General features: G+C 31.1%; 1 protein-coding gene across 1 annotated transcript in view; it reads left to right on the forward strand.

Moving 5' to 3' along the window:
• Positions 1 to 1,571: 1,571 nt before the first annotated feature.
• Positions 1,572 to 14,598, forward strand: part of mnd (L-type amino acid transporter minidiscs) — a 102,911-nt gene continuing 89,884 nt past the window's right edge. Inside the window, exon 1 of the mRNA XM_075357937.1 lies at positions 1,572 to 1,940. Coding sequence (XP_075214052.1) covers positions 1,709 to 1,940 — 232 coding nt within the window. The 5' untranslated portion in view covers positions 1,572 to 1,708. The remainder of the gene's footprint in view (positions 1,941 to 14,598) is intronic.

Genomic DNA, 14,598 nt, shown 5'->3' on the forward strand with positions numbered 1-14,598 from the left:
GTATTCCTGAGTTTGTTGTCTAGTTAATTTGCACTGCATAGAAATATTAAATTTCGTTAAATAAGTACTGGATCGGTCAGAAATCTCAAGTACAGCTGTAATTATATTGTGTACAAAAATTTGTTTTGACATAATTTACGGTATTAAATTTTTTTTAATTAAATTTTTACATATCAATCATTTTCATTTTCTGTTAATTTAATTTTCGATAATTCTTTCAGATCTTTAGGAAAACCATACTTTAATATTTACAGATTTTTTTAGTTTTAAGGAGTTCGTATATTAGCATCACTACATCTTTTCAAATATTCTTTTTACTTCCTTGTAGGAAGTAAAGGAAGTATTGCAATCGCGAAATATTTCAGATTTCAACGGAAATATCCATTTTGACTAGTTTCCGCGTGACATCTGTACGTACGTATCTCGCATAATTCAAAAACGATTAACCGTAGAATGTTGAAATTTTGGATTTAGGACTGTTGTAAAATATAGTTTTGCACCTCCCCTTTTGATTGTAATCGACTGAACCAAAAGTGTCCAGAAAGGCCCAAAATCCAAAAGATTTGGATTTTGGACTTCTTCTTAACTGCAGTAATAAGTCCTCATCAAGGGATTTTCAACGATATATCATAAGTGGTATTTATGACTTCTTCAGACTTCTTCTTCTTTTTAAAATTTTTTTTTAAATTTAAATATATTGATTTATTATTAATTATTAACTTTTACTGATTGTAAAAAGATTTTTACAATAAATAATGATTCAATAATAACAATAAAAGAAAAAAAATCAGAAGTTATTAGTGAAATAGCATTTTATGTACTTTTCATTTTAATTCAAACATTTTTTACAGAGGTTAATAATTATTAATAAATCAATATATTAAAAAAAAAAAAAACATTATACGAATTCTGATTTGAGCCCATGTGTGCATGGTTACGAATCCGACACGTTCTCATTTACACCACAAACTACTTGAGCGACGTGAAACAAAATTAATATATAAACTCACATAAAATTTTGATACAGACACCTCAAAAAAATGTGATGCAATGTGGTGTCCACCACAATGCAATTGTGTAACCGTCCACTTTATTTAAAGTATTGGAGGATCGTATCTCACTTTCAAATGAAATAAGTTTAAATGAAGCGCAGCAAAAAACGTGTATATGTTATTTAATAGGCGTACAAGGAAGTCATGAGGTGTTCACATCAGATTTTTTATTATTGGGAATGCTTATGAAGGATTTGTACTTTTTCTTTTAAAAAATTATATGCCGGTTAGAAACCAGGAGGTCTTTTCAGTGCTTCATCTTAAAAAATTGTACGTACAAGTGAAATGTTATTTTATTTTTCACAAGGTCAGTAAAGATAATGCAGTAGTTAGTAGTACGTATCAGAATCGGTAGTACAATGATTTTGAGGTGTGAGTGGGTATATGGATTGTGATTTATGGAAGGAGGTTTGGATTGATTGGTATGACAGGATATATGGCAGCGCTGTGTTATTAGCAAGTACTGTACGGCAAGAGAGGGGCCCACCCCAACGCGGTTCAGTCCCCGATTGACGGCGGTAGAATGGTGATCGTATCCAGTAAACGTGTTGCGTCAGCCGTTTGGTGCAGTTAGACTTCACTAGAGTCGGTCAGTAGCTTTGCCGCCTTCAGAGACAGGTGATGGTGTATTCGTGTAAACGAAAAGAGCGCGCAACATGGTCAACAACCATAAATCTACTACCGCCGCCTCTTCTGGGGTTCAACTGAAGAAGGAACTGGGATTATTAGATGGAGTTGCGATTATTGTAGGAGTTATTATCGGTGCCGGTATATTTGTCAGTCCTAAAGGAGTACTTGAAAATTCTGGTTCTATAGGATTTGGTCTTATAATATGGGTGCTTTCTGGTGTACTTTCAATGATCGGTGCATTATGTTACGCGGAATTGGGTGAGTTAAGTGTTAATATTTTAATCATAAATAACTTTTTCCTACGTAAGCGGTTTTTTTATACTATTTTTTCAAGAAAGATGACAGATTTAAATAAAAATACTTTTTTATTTTCGGTCAGAATATATTACATAAAGAATAACGATTAGTAGTTTCATTTTTTTAAATTGAAGGCGCATATTAATTTCGAAGTTCAGTATTATACTTTCGTTTTTTTTTAACGGATGTTTTGCTTAAAATTTTATGCTAATTTTAAAATGATAAATAAGTGTGATTATTGGAAAAATAAGGTACCTAATTTAATATTTAGGAAAACAATTTTTAATGTGAGGATCAGATTAAACTGTACGTATAAAGATAATACCTTTTAATTTTTATTCTGTTTTTTAGTTCTTCCTTCATTTATAAATTTAAATACTGACATTGTAAATATGTTCATTTCATTTATAGAGATAAAAATTTTAAATATATAATTATCATATAATAATGATAAAATTCTAAGTGTAAGCTTTTAACATTGTTATAACCATTATTTCATCATCCTTATCGTGTACGCGGTTCATATATTCTTCAAGGAGGTGCAGCCAGAGGAAGGACATTTCAAATTTCAATCGAAAGAAAAACGGTTACAGTTTTTCCTGCCATAATAAAAAGAAACATAACTCTTAGCTTGATTATTTACGTTTTAAAATACTCTTATTACGACATTTTTTTGCCCAGAAATTCACGAAAAATTAAAATATTTGAACATCGTAAATATTGTTTGAGGTTGCGTCATGTAAATTGTTTTAACGTACGTATCTGTTCTAAAGAATGTAAACTTGTATATTAAATTTTGTAATGTATTCTTATTAATCTTGTTTAAGTATTATTTAATGTTCTTATCGATCGATAAAACTGCTTGTGACTTCTTTAATTTTACGATCCCTTATAATTCAGGGTCCCTGTATAACATCCCTACTGATTTATGTTCTACTTTAGGACCTACATTACAATACGCTAATCTTTCTTATTAATAATTAAAATGAGCCGTGTACGGATGATCGAAGTTTTTCTCATCTTATTTCACAGTACATTGTGTACTCGCGCAAAAGTTATATTCTTTCAATAACTTAAATGTTTTGATGTCAGTTTAATTTATAAAAGAATTTAATTAATTAATCCAAAATAAGTTAATATTGATTGACTGCTTGTTAGTGTTTTGATAAGATTAATTTTTTTTTTAGGTTTTAATAGTAAATTTTCATCTTACAATAAAATGTTTCTTTTAATAAAGCCGTAACATTTTTTTATTTTATCTTTAAAATAATTTTGGTAAACCAATTTTAATTCCAAGAAGCTAATGTCGTAATGTTTATCTTATCTGATGAGATTGAAGCCCGCACTACTGTACGGCATTTGTTTATAAAATTATAAGTAAGAACTTCTTAGAAAATGTTATAGTTGTCAGTTTGAAATTTTAATGTGCGTCCTTATCATTTATCTAAATAGAACAATAATATTAACAATAAACCACTAAAAATAAAAAATTAAATATATATTTACATACGGTGCGATACATTTTTAGCTTTTAAAAAATAAGTTACATTACTTTTTATAAGATTTATTAAAATTGTGCTTTTTATATCCTTTTAAATTTTTAAATGAAGTATATATTAGTTAATATTTATAGGGTATAAATAACAACTTTGTGTTATTTATTCCCTTTAATTTTATTTTTAAATTAAAAAAATTAATTTCCCTTTAATTTCTTATTTCGAAAATTTTACTTAATTTAATTATCGGATTTTTATGTAGTTCATGAAACTATTTTTTTCATTAAAATATATACTTTAGAAAAAAGAGTGCTTCTGTACATATTGTCTTCGCCCACTTATCTGAGTATTCATTACTTTAATATGAACATTTTTTGTATTATTTATTTTTTTATATAGTATTAGGTATTTAAGGCGCTTAATACGTAAAAACATTGTTATCTGATAATTTAATTTAGTTATTTATAAAAATAAATTTTATCCTTATGAAAAAAAAGTAATTTATATTGTATTTTTAATAGTAAAAGCTGTTTTTAAATGATATAAACCAGGAAGAAGATTTTATTTTAGTTTATTAAATCAGAAGGTCTGTTGCCTACATTTTACTGTTATGATAATGTCATTTTTATACAGGCCTACTACGAATGGTCAATGTCAGACGTCAATTGGTCCTTTGTAAATTCTATAGTTAACGTTGTCATAAATGACCATTGATAAAAGTGAATTACAATTCATGTTACAAGGTAAAATTTAAAGGCCTGTATGCTTCAGAATTGTTTTTTTTTATTGTGTCGACTAAGAATATCTTCCAGAGATTTGTTGAAGTATTATTTTTTTTTTTTTAATTTCAAACCTTAATAAATACAAACAACTTTTGGATCTTTATTGGCGATAATTTTTAGGCGTTTGATTAACAATCTTTTTTATGTTTAAATAACGAACTCCATTTTTAAAACATTTGCTTTTACTGAAAACAATTAATTATTCTCGAATAAGAAAATGCATAAAATTAATCGCAATCTGAGCACACTTGTAAAATTCATATATCGATAAGATGAAATGATTTACATTTTTATAAATCGATAGAAGTTTGGCTAATAGATAACAGAAAATATTTGTCCATCCCTAAATATCTTTTCAAGACTTAAGATCTAATCCCTTTTTTAGTTGGTATTACAAGTGGCGGTTACTTAAAGTGGTAAGAAATTTATCAAGTAGCGCATAAAAATCATGAACTCTGAACAGTAAACAGTATCAAATTTATTAACACAATAAAATCTTACAAAAACATCATATTAAACGAATAAATTTAAAATAGAAAAATATTCGTGCGCTTATAAAATAACAGGTTTCCTAATCGCACTTGAAAACAACCGCTATCTGAATTGCCATTGGAAAAGAAATAAATCACAGTTGGAATTTCTGGAAACATATTAAAAGAGCTACTTAAAAAGCGAGCCTTGATCTTTATTCTTTTATAAAGGTGAAAACAACCGTTTGCTTAAACGCTTTTTAATTTAAAAATTTTATTGATTCCTCGCCTACATAATGATAATTTACTTTTATATTCTAGTTTTCTCCAACCAGTTTTCCGGTGACTGTCGGGTCTGGATTTGTGTGTATAAGCAAATGCAACTGCTGCTACCACCGGCTTGCCAGGCCTGACGTATCTGCAGATGTAGTGCAGTGTAAGTGTAAATGTATCGGTAAATATGTTGTTCTGGAATAGACTCAGGTCGACCATTCCTGAGACGTTTATTTAATTGAAACCCAACAATCAGAGAACACCGGTATACGTAGTCTAGCATTCAAATCCATATAAAAACAACTCACTTTATAAGGACTCTAACCTTAGAACTCTCGACTTCGATAGCTGCTGATTTTGTGATGACGAGTTTAACCATTAAACTAACCCGGCGGGTTACTTTTATATTCTATCAACCAGAAATAATTAGGCTGGCCAAATTATAGGATTAACGATTACAGAGGCCTAAGGAATTTTAGAAAGCTCGGAAGAAAGAGAATTATTCGACCACAGATAAACCCTTGACGCATTTCATTCGTGGAACCTGTATTAGTCGATGTAGACGTTGTTTTTGCAGCTCTGTAAATGTTTACTAATAAATAACTGGAAATATTCTTGCAGAAGAATATTTATAGTTATGTATTTCTTCAAAAACATTGAAGTATTTTCAATTATACCTAAATAATAACAATGACTCATTAGCAGTAATAAATTTGAAATAGGTGACTTTACTGTTATTGTTTGTTTGCTACACCAAATATTTTTTTCATTAATTACAAAATGAATGTAAGATACAGCAGCCTAATAACACTTAGCAGTTACCACTTAAAGCTTATTATTTTTACTAAAACCATAAATTATACGTACACTTTACAAAAAAAAAAAAAAAGAATTGGTAGTTTAATTTAGTACGTTAAGTACTTGAGGAGTGAGTTTCCTTTTAAAAATTCATTCTCTCGACACTTTTTAACTTTATGTAACTTATGGATTATGCAACCTGCGATCTGAATCCCTGTATGATACTTTTCGAATTTTTCAATGTTATTTGGCAGTCGAAATGGATTTAATTTGTGGTGGATCATTTATTGTTAGATTCCCTAACAAAATAATTGCAGACGACCTAACTTGAGACACATAAGGCTCTTTCGATAATGATTTTGGTATTTTCAAGAAAATAAGCAACTTGTGCTAAATATATTTGGAAAAATGAAAAGCTTCTCGTAGCCTTCTTTACTGAAATCAAAATAATGTTTTTATCATTGTTTCCAGTGTACCGAAAAGAAGATAGACTTTATTATTTTTTTTTTTAACTGAATTTTTACGGGCATCGACTGCTAAGGTCATTAGCCCTCGTCACATTCTTTAAAAGAAATTATTATCTCCATCAGGATCGTCATATGTAAGGGTGTAAAGGGCCCTTACATTGTATTTAAAAACACAAACTTCACAATAAACATTAAAACATGAAAGACAAGGACAATCACAAACACTTACGGGGTGTAAAGGGCCCCAATATTAAAATTTGAGATAGGTTCTCAAAAGACCATGAACTTAAAATTAAAATTAAACTAATCAATACCATATCTTTCTTTCTTCTACGAAGTCTAATTTATAGTTTGCTTAAGCACCCTCGGGGCGACCAGAACCGCCGTTGAGCAGTATATCAGTCGTGCCAGGGTGCCGTGGCAGTTGAATCCTTCTTATATCAGGCCATAGGCATGCACGGCGTACACCCATAGCCTCGCGCCCTCAATCCACCCTTGAGGATCCCCCATGCCATCATCGGACACACCCCGACTCACTGCTCTTGAATGAAGGTGAGCCAAAATGGCCTAGGCAAGAGGGCTACCTCCCGTCACTATACGTGCCACGCTTCGAGACTCCCTTATATGTATATATAAAACTACCGCTTAGAGTATCTCTTACCACAGCTTTAAACTTCCATTTTATAGACTTTTAAGAAGTCCACTGGCGTGTAAAAATGCAACTATATTTTCTTCATTTCCATTATCCAGATCAGCACTAATATTATTTGTAAGACGGAACCTCTTTCTGAGGTCCTCATATATGGTACACTCTTCTATTAGATGCTTGATTGTCAGTGTTTTATTACAAACACCGCACATTGGTCTCACTTCGCCGGTTAACAAATATAAATTTGTCAATCGCGTGTGACCGATTCTAAGTCTGGTCACCGCTACTTGTTCACGGCGAGTCAACTTAAAGTCGCTTTTCCATTTATAAGGAGAAGTTTTAACCGAGTTTAATTTTGTATTTAAACTCCTCCATTCAGCGTTCCACTTGTTTCTTACTATGTTGGTTAGACGGTTTTTAACATCTGCCACTCTTACAGGAAATGCATCCAAGTCATCGCAGACTGTTGCCTTTCTGGCAGCTTCGTCTGCGATTTCATTACCTATAATACCAGCATGCCCTGGAGTCCATACAAATACGCATCGCTGTCCTCGTTGTTTTAGTACGTATAAAATGGACAGGATGTTTGCAATTAGGACATCCTTAATGTTCTTGTTCCGAATTGCGACGAGTGCACTTAATGAATCGGAACATATTAGCACTCTCTCTTCGCAATAGTGTTCAGTGTAGCGAAGAGCTTGCTGAATTGCAGTGAGTTCTGCCGTATAGACACTGGCCACATCTGGCAGTCTCCAAGAGTGGGCTTCTTCATTTACATATATCGAGCATCCAACACCATGTTCGGTTTTAGAACCGTCAGTATAAATTCTAATATGTTCTTCGTAACTACTGACGGTTGCTAAAAATTCCTGCTGGATGATCACTGCTGGTTTCTTTTTTATTTCTCTTTGAGAGAGATCCAAACTTGTATTTACCGCTGGCAAGAGCCATGGCGGTATTTCTCTAGTAGAAATTGCTAGTGTCTCTGGTATAGCAATTTCATATTTTCTTCTTAATTCGTGGTACCTAATTCCGGTTGGTCTGGAATAGGTAGCACGATGTTCATATACTGCAGCCATAGGATGATTCGTAAACAATTTATTATTTATATGAGCAGGGAAAGCCCATACATTTGCTGCATATCTTAACAAAAGGATATCTCTTCTATAATGTAGTGGCATTATTCCGGCTTCAGATATTAGACTACCCGCCGGACTTGTGCGGAAAGCGCCTGTTGCATATCTTATTCTGCTATTATGAACTACGTCTAACTTTCTTAAGTGCGACTTTCTAGCGGATGAATATACGATACATCCGTAGTCTAGTTTAGATTGAACCAATGCTTTATACAATCTCAATAATGTCTCTTTGTCTGAGCCCCAATTTAAATTCGATAAACATTTTATAATGTTTAGGGCTCTTTTGCATATATCACTCAAGTCCTGTATATGTAATCCCCATGTAAGGGATTTATCCAATACTAGTCCTAAATATCTTACGCTATCTTTATATTGTATTGGATTATCGTCAATTGTCAACGCAGGACTTTGATGAGGAATTCTCTTCCTACAAAAGTGTACACAGCACGTTTTCTCTGGTGAGAATTGGAATCCGTTATTCCTTGCAACTTCATTTAGAGCATTGATCGCTCGTTGCAATTTGTACCTCACCATAGCAGTCTTGTTGCTGGCATACACAATTGCCAGATCATCAACAAAGACGCTTTTGCTGATTTCTAATGGAATGGCTAGTATCAATTTATTAATGGCAAGAGTTTTATTATTGACACTTCTAATAGTTTATAAGTAGATGTGGCTGTACTGCTATTTTTCCCACAGAAAACCATTTGTAACTTAGATGCTTTAATTTAAAGATTGGGTTAATCTTGCATCGGTAGGGGGTGATCTTGCATCTAATAAAGTTGATATTCAAAATATTTTATATATATATTTATTTTTACTTCCTTGTACGAAGTAAAGGAAGTATTGTGATCGCGAAAAATATCGGTTTTTAGATATCCATTTTGACCATCCCTGAATCCATTTTGACTAGTTTTGGCGTGACGTCTGTACGTACGTATCTCTCATAACTCAAAAACGATTAGCCGTAGCATGTTGAAATTTTGGATTTAGGACTGATGTAACATCTAGTTGTGCACCTCCTCTTTTGATTGCAATCGACTGAACCAAAAGTGTCCAAAAAACAGAAAATCCCTAAAAATTGGATTTTCGACTGTAGTATTAACTGCAGTAACAGACTGCATTTATTAACTGCAGTAATAAGCCATCATTGAGAGCTTTTCATGATATATCATAAGTGATACTTATTTTCATTGGTTCCAGAGTTATAGCCAAATAAAATTTTAATTAATAAAATATTTGGATTATACAAGGAAAGGGCTTGTTCGGACGGGAAGGTGGTTCGAATCAGACTTCATCTCCTTTTTTTTAACTTTTTTTAAATTAAAATTTATTGATTTACTAATAGTTATTAACCCGTGATAGTAAAAAATATAATTCAATAATAACAATAAAAAAAGAAAATATGAAAAAATCAGAAGTTATTAATGAAATAAAATTTTATGGATTTTTAAAAATTGTACATGTAATTTAATTAAATTACATTACGTATGTGTATATGTAATAGATTTGGTGAAACATATTATTATTTAATATTAACTGAAAATTATAATTTAGAATCGTATTATTTTTGGATTTTGTAGTTTAATTTCTGTTTAATCTTAATTATTCTGAAATTTCTATTTAATTTTATCTACATTAAAGTTAATTAGAGAGTGAATGAAAAGTAGACCCTCACAAGAACAAAATATACACTGAGGCATAGCCCGATCTTTAATAAATTGCAAAAAAATTCTTATCTTTTAGTTCATTACTCCTCTAATATTGTCGGGCAATATTTTCCCTATGTCGGAGTTGATCATCATTTCGTTTATTTGTTTTTTGTTGCCCAGTGATTTAATCGCTCTTTGGTTTGATATAATTCTTCTGATCTTAATTTGTGTACACGTTCTTTAGTTTCAGTAATTGTGTAACTGTCCACTGTATTAAAGAATTGGAGGATCGTATCTCACTTTCAAATGAAATAAGTTTAAATGACGTGCAGAAAAAATGTGTATATGTAATTTAATAGGCATACAAGGAAGTTTTGAATCAGATTTTTGTATTTAAAACTATGATCGAATCACCTTGTAAGGTGATAATATAATCGTATAAAACTATTTGTTAATATCTAACTATTTAAAAAACGTTTCATGATAAAAAATATAGGAATTGTGTAAATTCACTTGAAAAATCATTTTAATGCATTCTTAATGTTTTGTCCCAGACGTTTTCCATTGTGATTTTCTCCGTTTTTAACTAGATGGTATAGATATTCTTGGTATGTACCATTTACCCAGCCTTTTTCGGTTTTTATCACACTAATTTAAAGAAATCACCGTAGATTTTTTTCAGTCTACCGTGAAGACTTATTCTTACAGTCTACTGATATTTTATCAAATTTCTCATTTTTTTTGTATGAGTAACTCTTAAACTTACCACTTATTTACTTTTTCCTTCTCCAGTTTCGCACCTTTTTTATTAAATATCATGATTACTTATTAAGAGAGCATTAAAAGAATTGAATGGCAGAAAGGCTTCTGGAATAAACGGAATACCTGTAGAATTATTACTCAGTGCAGGTGTGGAAGCAATTGATAGATTATACAAACTGGTGTGTAATATTTTCGAAAAAGCGGAAGTTCCGTCAGACTTCAAAAAAAGTGTTATAGTCATGATACCAAAGAAAGCAGGGGCAGATAAATGTGTAGAATACAGAACAATTAGTTTAACTAGTCATGCATCAAAAATCTTAACTAGAATTCTATACAGAAGAATTGAGAGGAGAGTGGAAGAAGTGTTAGGAGAAGACCAATTTGGTTTCAGGAAAAGTATAGGGATAAGGGAAGCAATTTTAGGCCTCAGATTAATAATAGAAGGAAGATTAAAGAAAAACAAACCAACACACTTGGCATTTATAGACTTAGAAAAAGCATTTAATAACGCATTTTTTGACTACAATAAAATGTTCAGCATTTTAAAAAATTTAGGGTTCAACTATAGAGATAGAAGAATAATTGCTAACATTTACAGGAACCAAACAGTAGCAGTAATAATTGAAGAACATAAGAAAGAAGCCGTAATAAGAAAGGGAGTCCGACAAGGATGTTCCCTATCCCCGTTACTTTTTAATCTTTACATGGAACTAGCAGTTAATGATGTTAAAGAACAATTTAGATACGGAGTAACAGTGCACGGAGAAAGATGCTGATGATATAGTAATTCTAGCCGAGAATAAAAAAAATTTAGAAGAAACAATGAAGGCATGAATGAAGTCCTTCGCAAGAACTTCCGCATGAAAATAAACAAGTACAAAACGAAAGTAATGGAATATAATAGAAATAACGAAGATGTAGTAGATAACGAATGTAAAAATAGGAAGAGAAAAGATTATGGAGGTAGAAGAATTTTATTATTTGGGAAGTAAAATTACTAAAAATGGACGAAGCAGGAGCGACATAAAATGCCGAATAGCACAGGCGAAACGAGCCTTCAGTTAGAAATATAATTTGTTTACATCAAAAACTAATTTAAAGGTCAGGAAAATATTTTTGAAAGTATGTGTTTGGAGCGTAGCTGTATATGGAAGTGAAACTTGGACGATCGGAGTACCTGAAAAGAAGATTAGAAGCTTTTGAAATGTGGTGCTACAGGAGAATGTTAAAACTCAGACGGGTGGATAAAGTGACATTTGAAGAGGTGTTACGGCAAATTGATGAAGAGAGAAGCATTTGGAAAAATATAGTTAAAAGAAGAGATAGACTTATAGGCCACATATTAAGGCATCCTGGAATAGTCGCTTTAATGTTGGAGGGACAGGTAGAAGGAAAAAATTGTGAAGGTAGGCAACGTTTGGAATATGTACAACAAATTGTTAGGGGTGTAGGATGTAGGGGTATACCGAAATGAAACACCTGGCACTAGATAGGGAATGTTGGAGAGCTGCATCAAACCAGTCAAATTACTGAAGACAAAAAAAAAATTACTTATTGTTATTTTTCAAGTACTTGTTTTATTCTAACTGAAATCATCACTCATAAAACGGACGGATTGTGCATTAGTTTCATTTATTTAATAGTACATCATATAAGGCAAAAATTTCTTTATTTATTGAAACTTAAATATTAAAGAACCTCTATTTAAATTTTACCACAAAACCCTTATTTTCTAAATAAAATAAAATTCCATAAATTTCATGACTAATGAATATATAAAATCGCCTTTATTATATATACAGATAATTAATTACGTCTTTTGATAAACTTTCTATTTTTAATGGAGGTATCTGTTGTAAATACATCATTTGCTTGTGTTAGCAGTCGACGATTAATACAATGGAATCTATAATAGAAATCGTTCTTGAAATAGCGGTAAAAGTACTTCTTGTTATTTTCACGGATTAAAATTTCTTACAGACTACATAATATTAGGTATTTAAAAATATGTGTTTAACGTAAGAATTTTTTTTCTATCATAACAGAGATTTCTTTTTCGGATAATTACTCTGCAGAGATTTTTAAAAAAAATTGTTTTAACTCAGATCCTAAGAAGTGGGAACAAAAAGATTAAAAAAAAAAAAAACAATAATAAAATATATAATCCCAGTTTTATTATTTAATTAATAAATATTAAGAAAACTTACCTTAGAATTTTCTTCTAATCACTACTCTTTCATTTTTCTTTTTACAGTTTTAGTTAATTTAGCAGTCATTCTTTGAAAATTACTTATTTTTCTGGGTTTTTTTTCAATTCGAATTCTATTAATATATTTCATCGCCTTTATACAGTTAGCTTCGGGGGTCAAACCAGTTACTTCATCAGCTGGACAAATATCACATTTAGGGTGATAACCGATGACCTGACATGAAAATAAAGAATAAATTCAGATATCATACTTTTTATTATTATTTAATTTCTTGTAATGTTTAATCAGTAATATCTTTCTAGTTGATCTTCAACTTTAACAGAGGTTAATCATCAGTTATGAATATGGCATTAATTTAAAGTTCGTGATTGCACCCTGGCTTTTAATGCTCTTTGGCGGACCCTAGAGCAGTGATATTATTGAAAAAGGGGGAAAGTACAGTAAACTCTATAAAACTCGGAAATCTTTAAAGGAAAAGTATTGAAAAATATGTGGATGAATTCAAATTTGCAGTAATTTTTTTTAAAACTGAAGTCACTTTTTTATCAGAAAACATTTTACAGTAGCTTAAATTAAGAACGTGATCATGAAGAAAAAATAAAGATAGCTAAACAAATTAAATATTTTTGTATGTTCAATATAAAGAAAAGGAGGAGGTTCTCAATTTGACATGTATTTTTTTTTATGTATGTCCAAGGCTTAATTTTTAATTCCTGATGATTTAAAAATGATTTGTTTTTTTACCGACTTTTCGAAGAAAGTACGGTATTACCTTCGATTGCATGGTGGAAGTGGGGATGAAAATGAATCTTCTCTACGTTTTTATTTATGGGGAGTACGAAAATACCATTCACTAAAATTGGGGTTTCTTTATATATATAGAGGTTATTACCAAGTTTTTCCGGGATTTTCATAACCTATTCTACTCGTGAAAATAGTGGACAAAATTCATATCCTAAAATGCTTCGTTAGCGAGTTACGGCTATTGAAATATTACGCTCGGATTTCAGCTACCCCGGTACTCGTGAAAATAGTGGACAAAATTCATATCCTAAAATGCTTCGTTAGCGAGTTACGGCTATTGAAATATTACGCTCGGATTTCAGCTACCCCGGTACTCGTGAAAATAGTGGACAAAATTCATATCCTAAAATGCTTCGTTAGCGAGTTACGGCTATTGAAATAGTACGCTCGGATTTCAGCTACCCCGGTGAAATAAGATCGTACTGAAATTTTTAGGACATGGTCCATTGGTGAAAATAATGAAAAAGTTCTTAATAGGAGTTCATAAGTCTGGAAACGCTTTGTTTTTGAGTTACGGCTAGCGAAAGATTTCGCTCGGATTTCAGCTTTTCTAATAAAAATAAGTCCTACTGTAATTTTTGGGATCCAAATTAAGGAGTAAAGTTGGTGGCTTCTTATGTAATTTGAGCTGGTAAATAGGATAAAACAGGTCCAAAACTGTAACTCCAGTAGGTTTTAAGATATCTGACGTAAGGCGTAAAATTTAGTGTCGGAAATCAAGTTTTTTTTAGGCTTGTAGTAAAATAGTTTTGTTAAATGACGAATAAATGCGAAATATTTAGTAAAAAAACGTGTAAAGAATTTAATTTTGAGAAAATTAACGTAAATAGAGCCAATAAAAAGTAAATAAAATCTTTTAAAAATCGGTGTTTTATTGAAGCAAAACAGACGAAAAATAGACAGAAAATCGTATTATACTTTCTGTATCCAATAAACATTATTCTTAATATAGCAATACAAAAAAAATCATGAAATGATAAATGGTAACAGAATAATAAACCTCAGGTACAGTAATTGTCAAAATTCTCTCCTTAACAATGTACAAAGCACTCTGTCCGACGTATAATATTTCCGGTGGCTTTCTGTATAATCTCAAGGTCGTTTCGTATAAATTCAA

This window comes from Lycorma delicatula, chromosome 2, assembly GCF_047948215.1.
Source record: "Lycorma delicatula isolate Av1 chromosome 2, ASM4794821v1, whole genome shotgun sequence".
In the NCBI taxonomy this organism is placed as follows: Eukaryota; Metazoa; Arthropoda; class Insecta; order Hemiptera; family Fulgoridae; genus Lycorma; species Lycorma delicatula.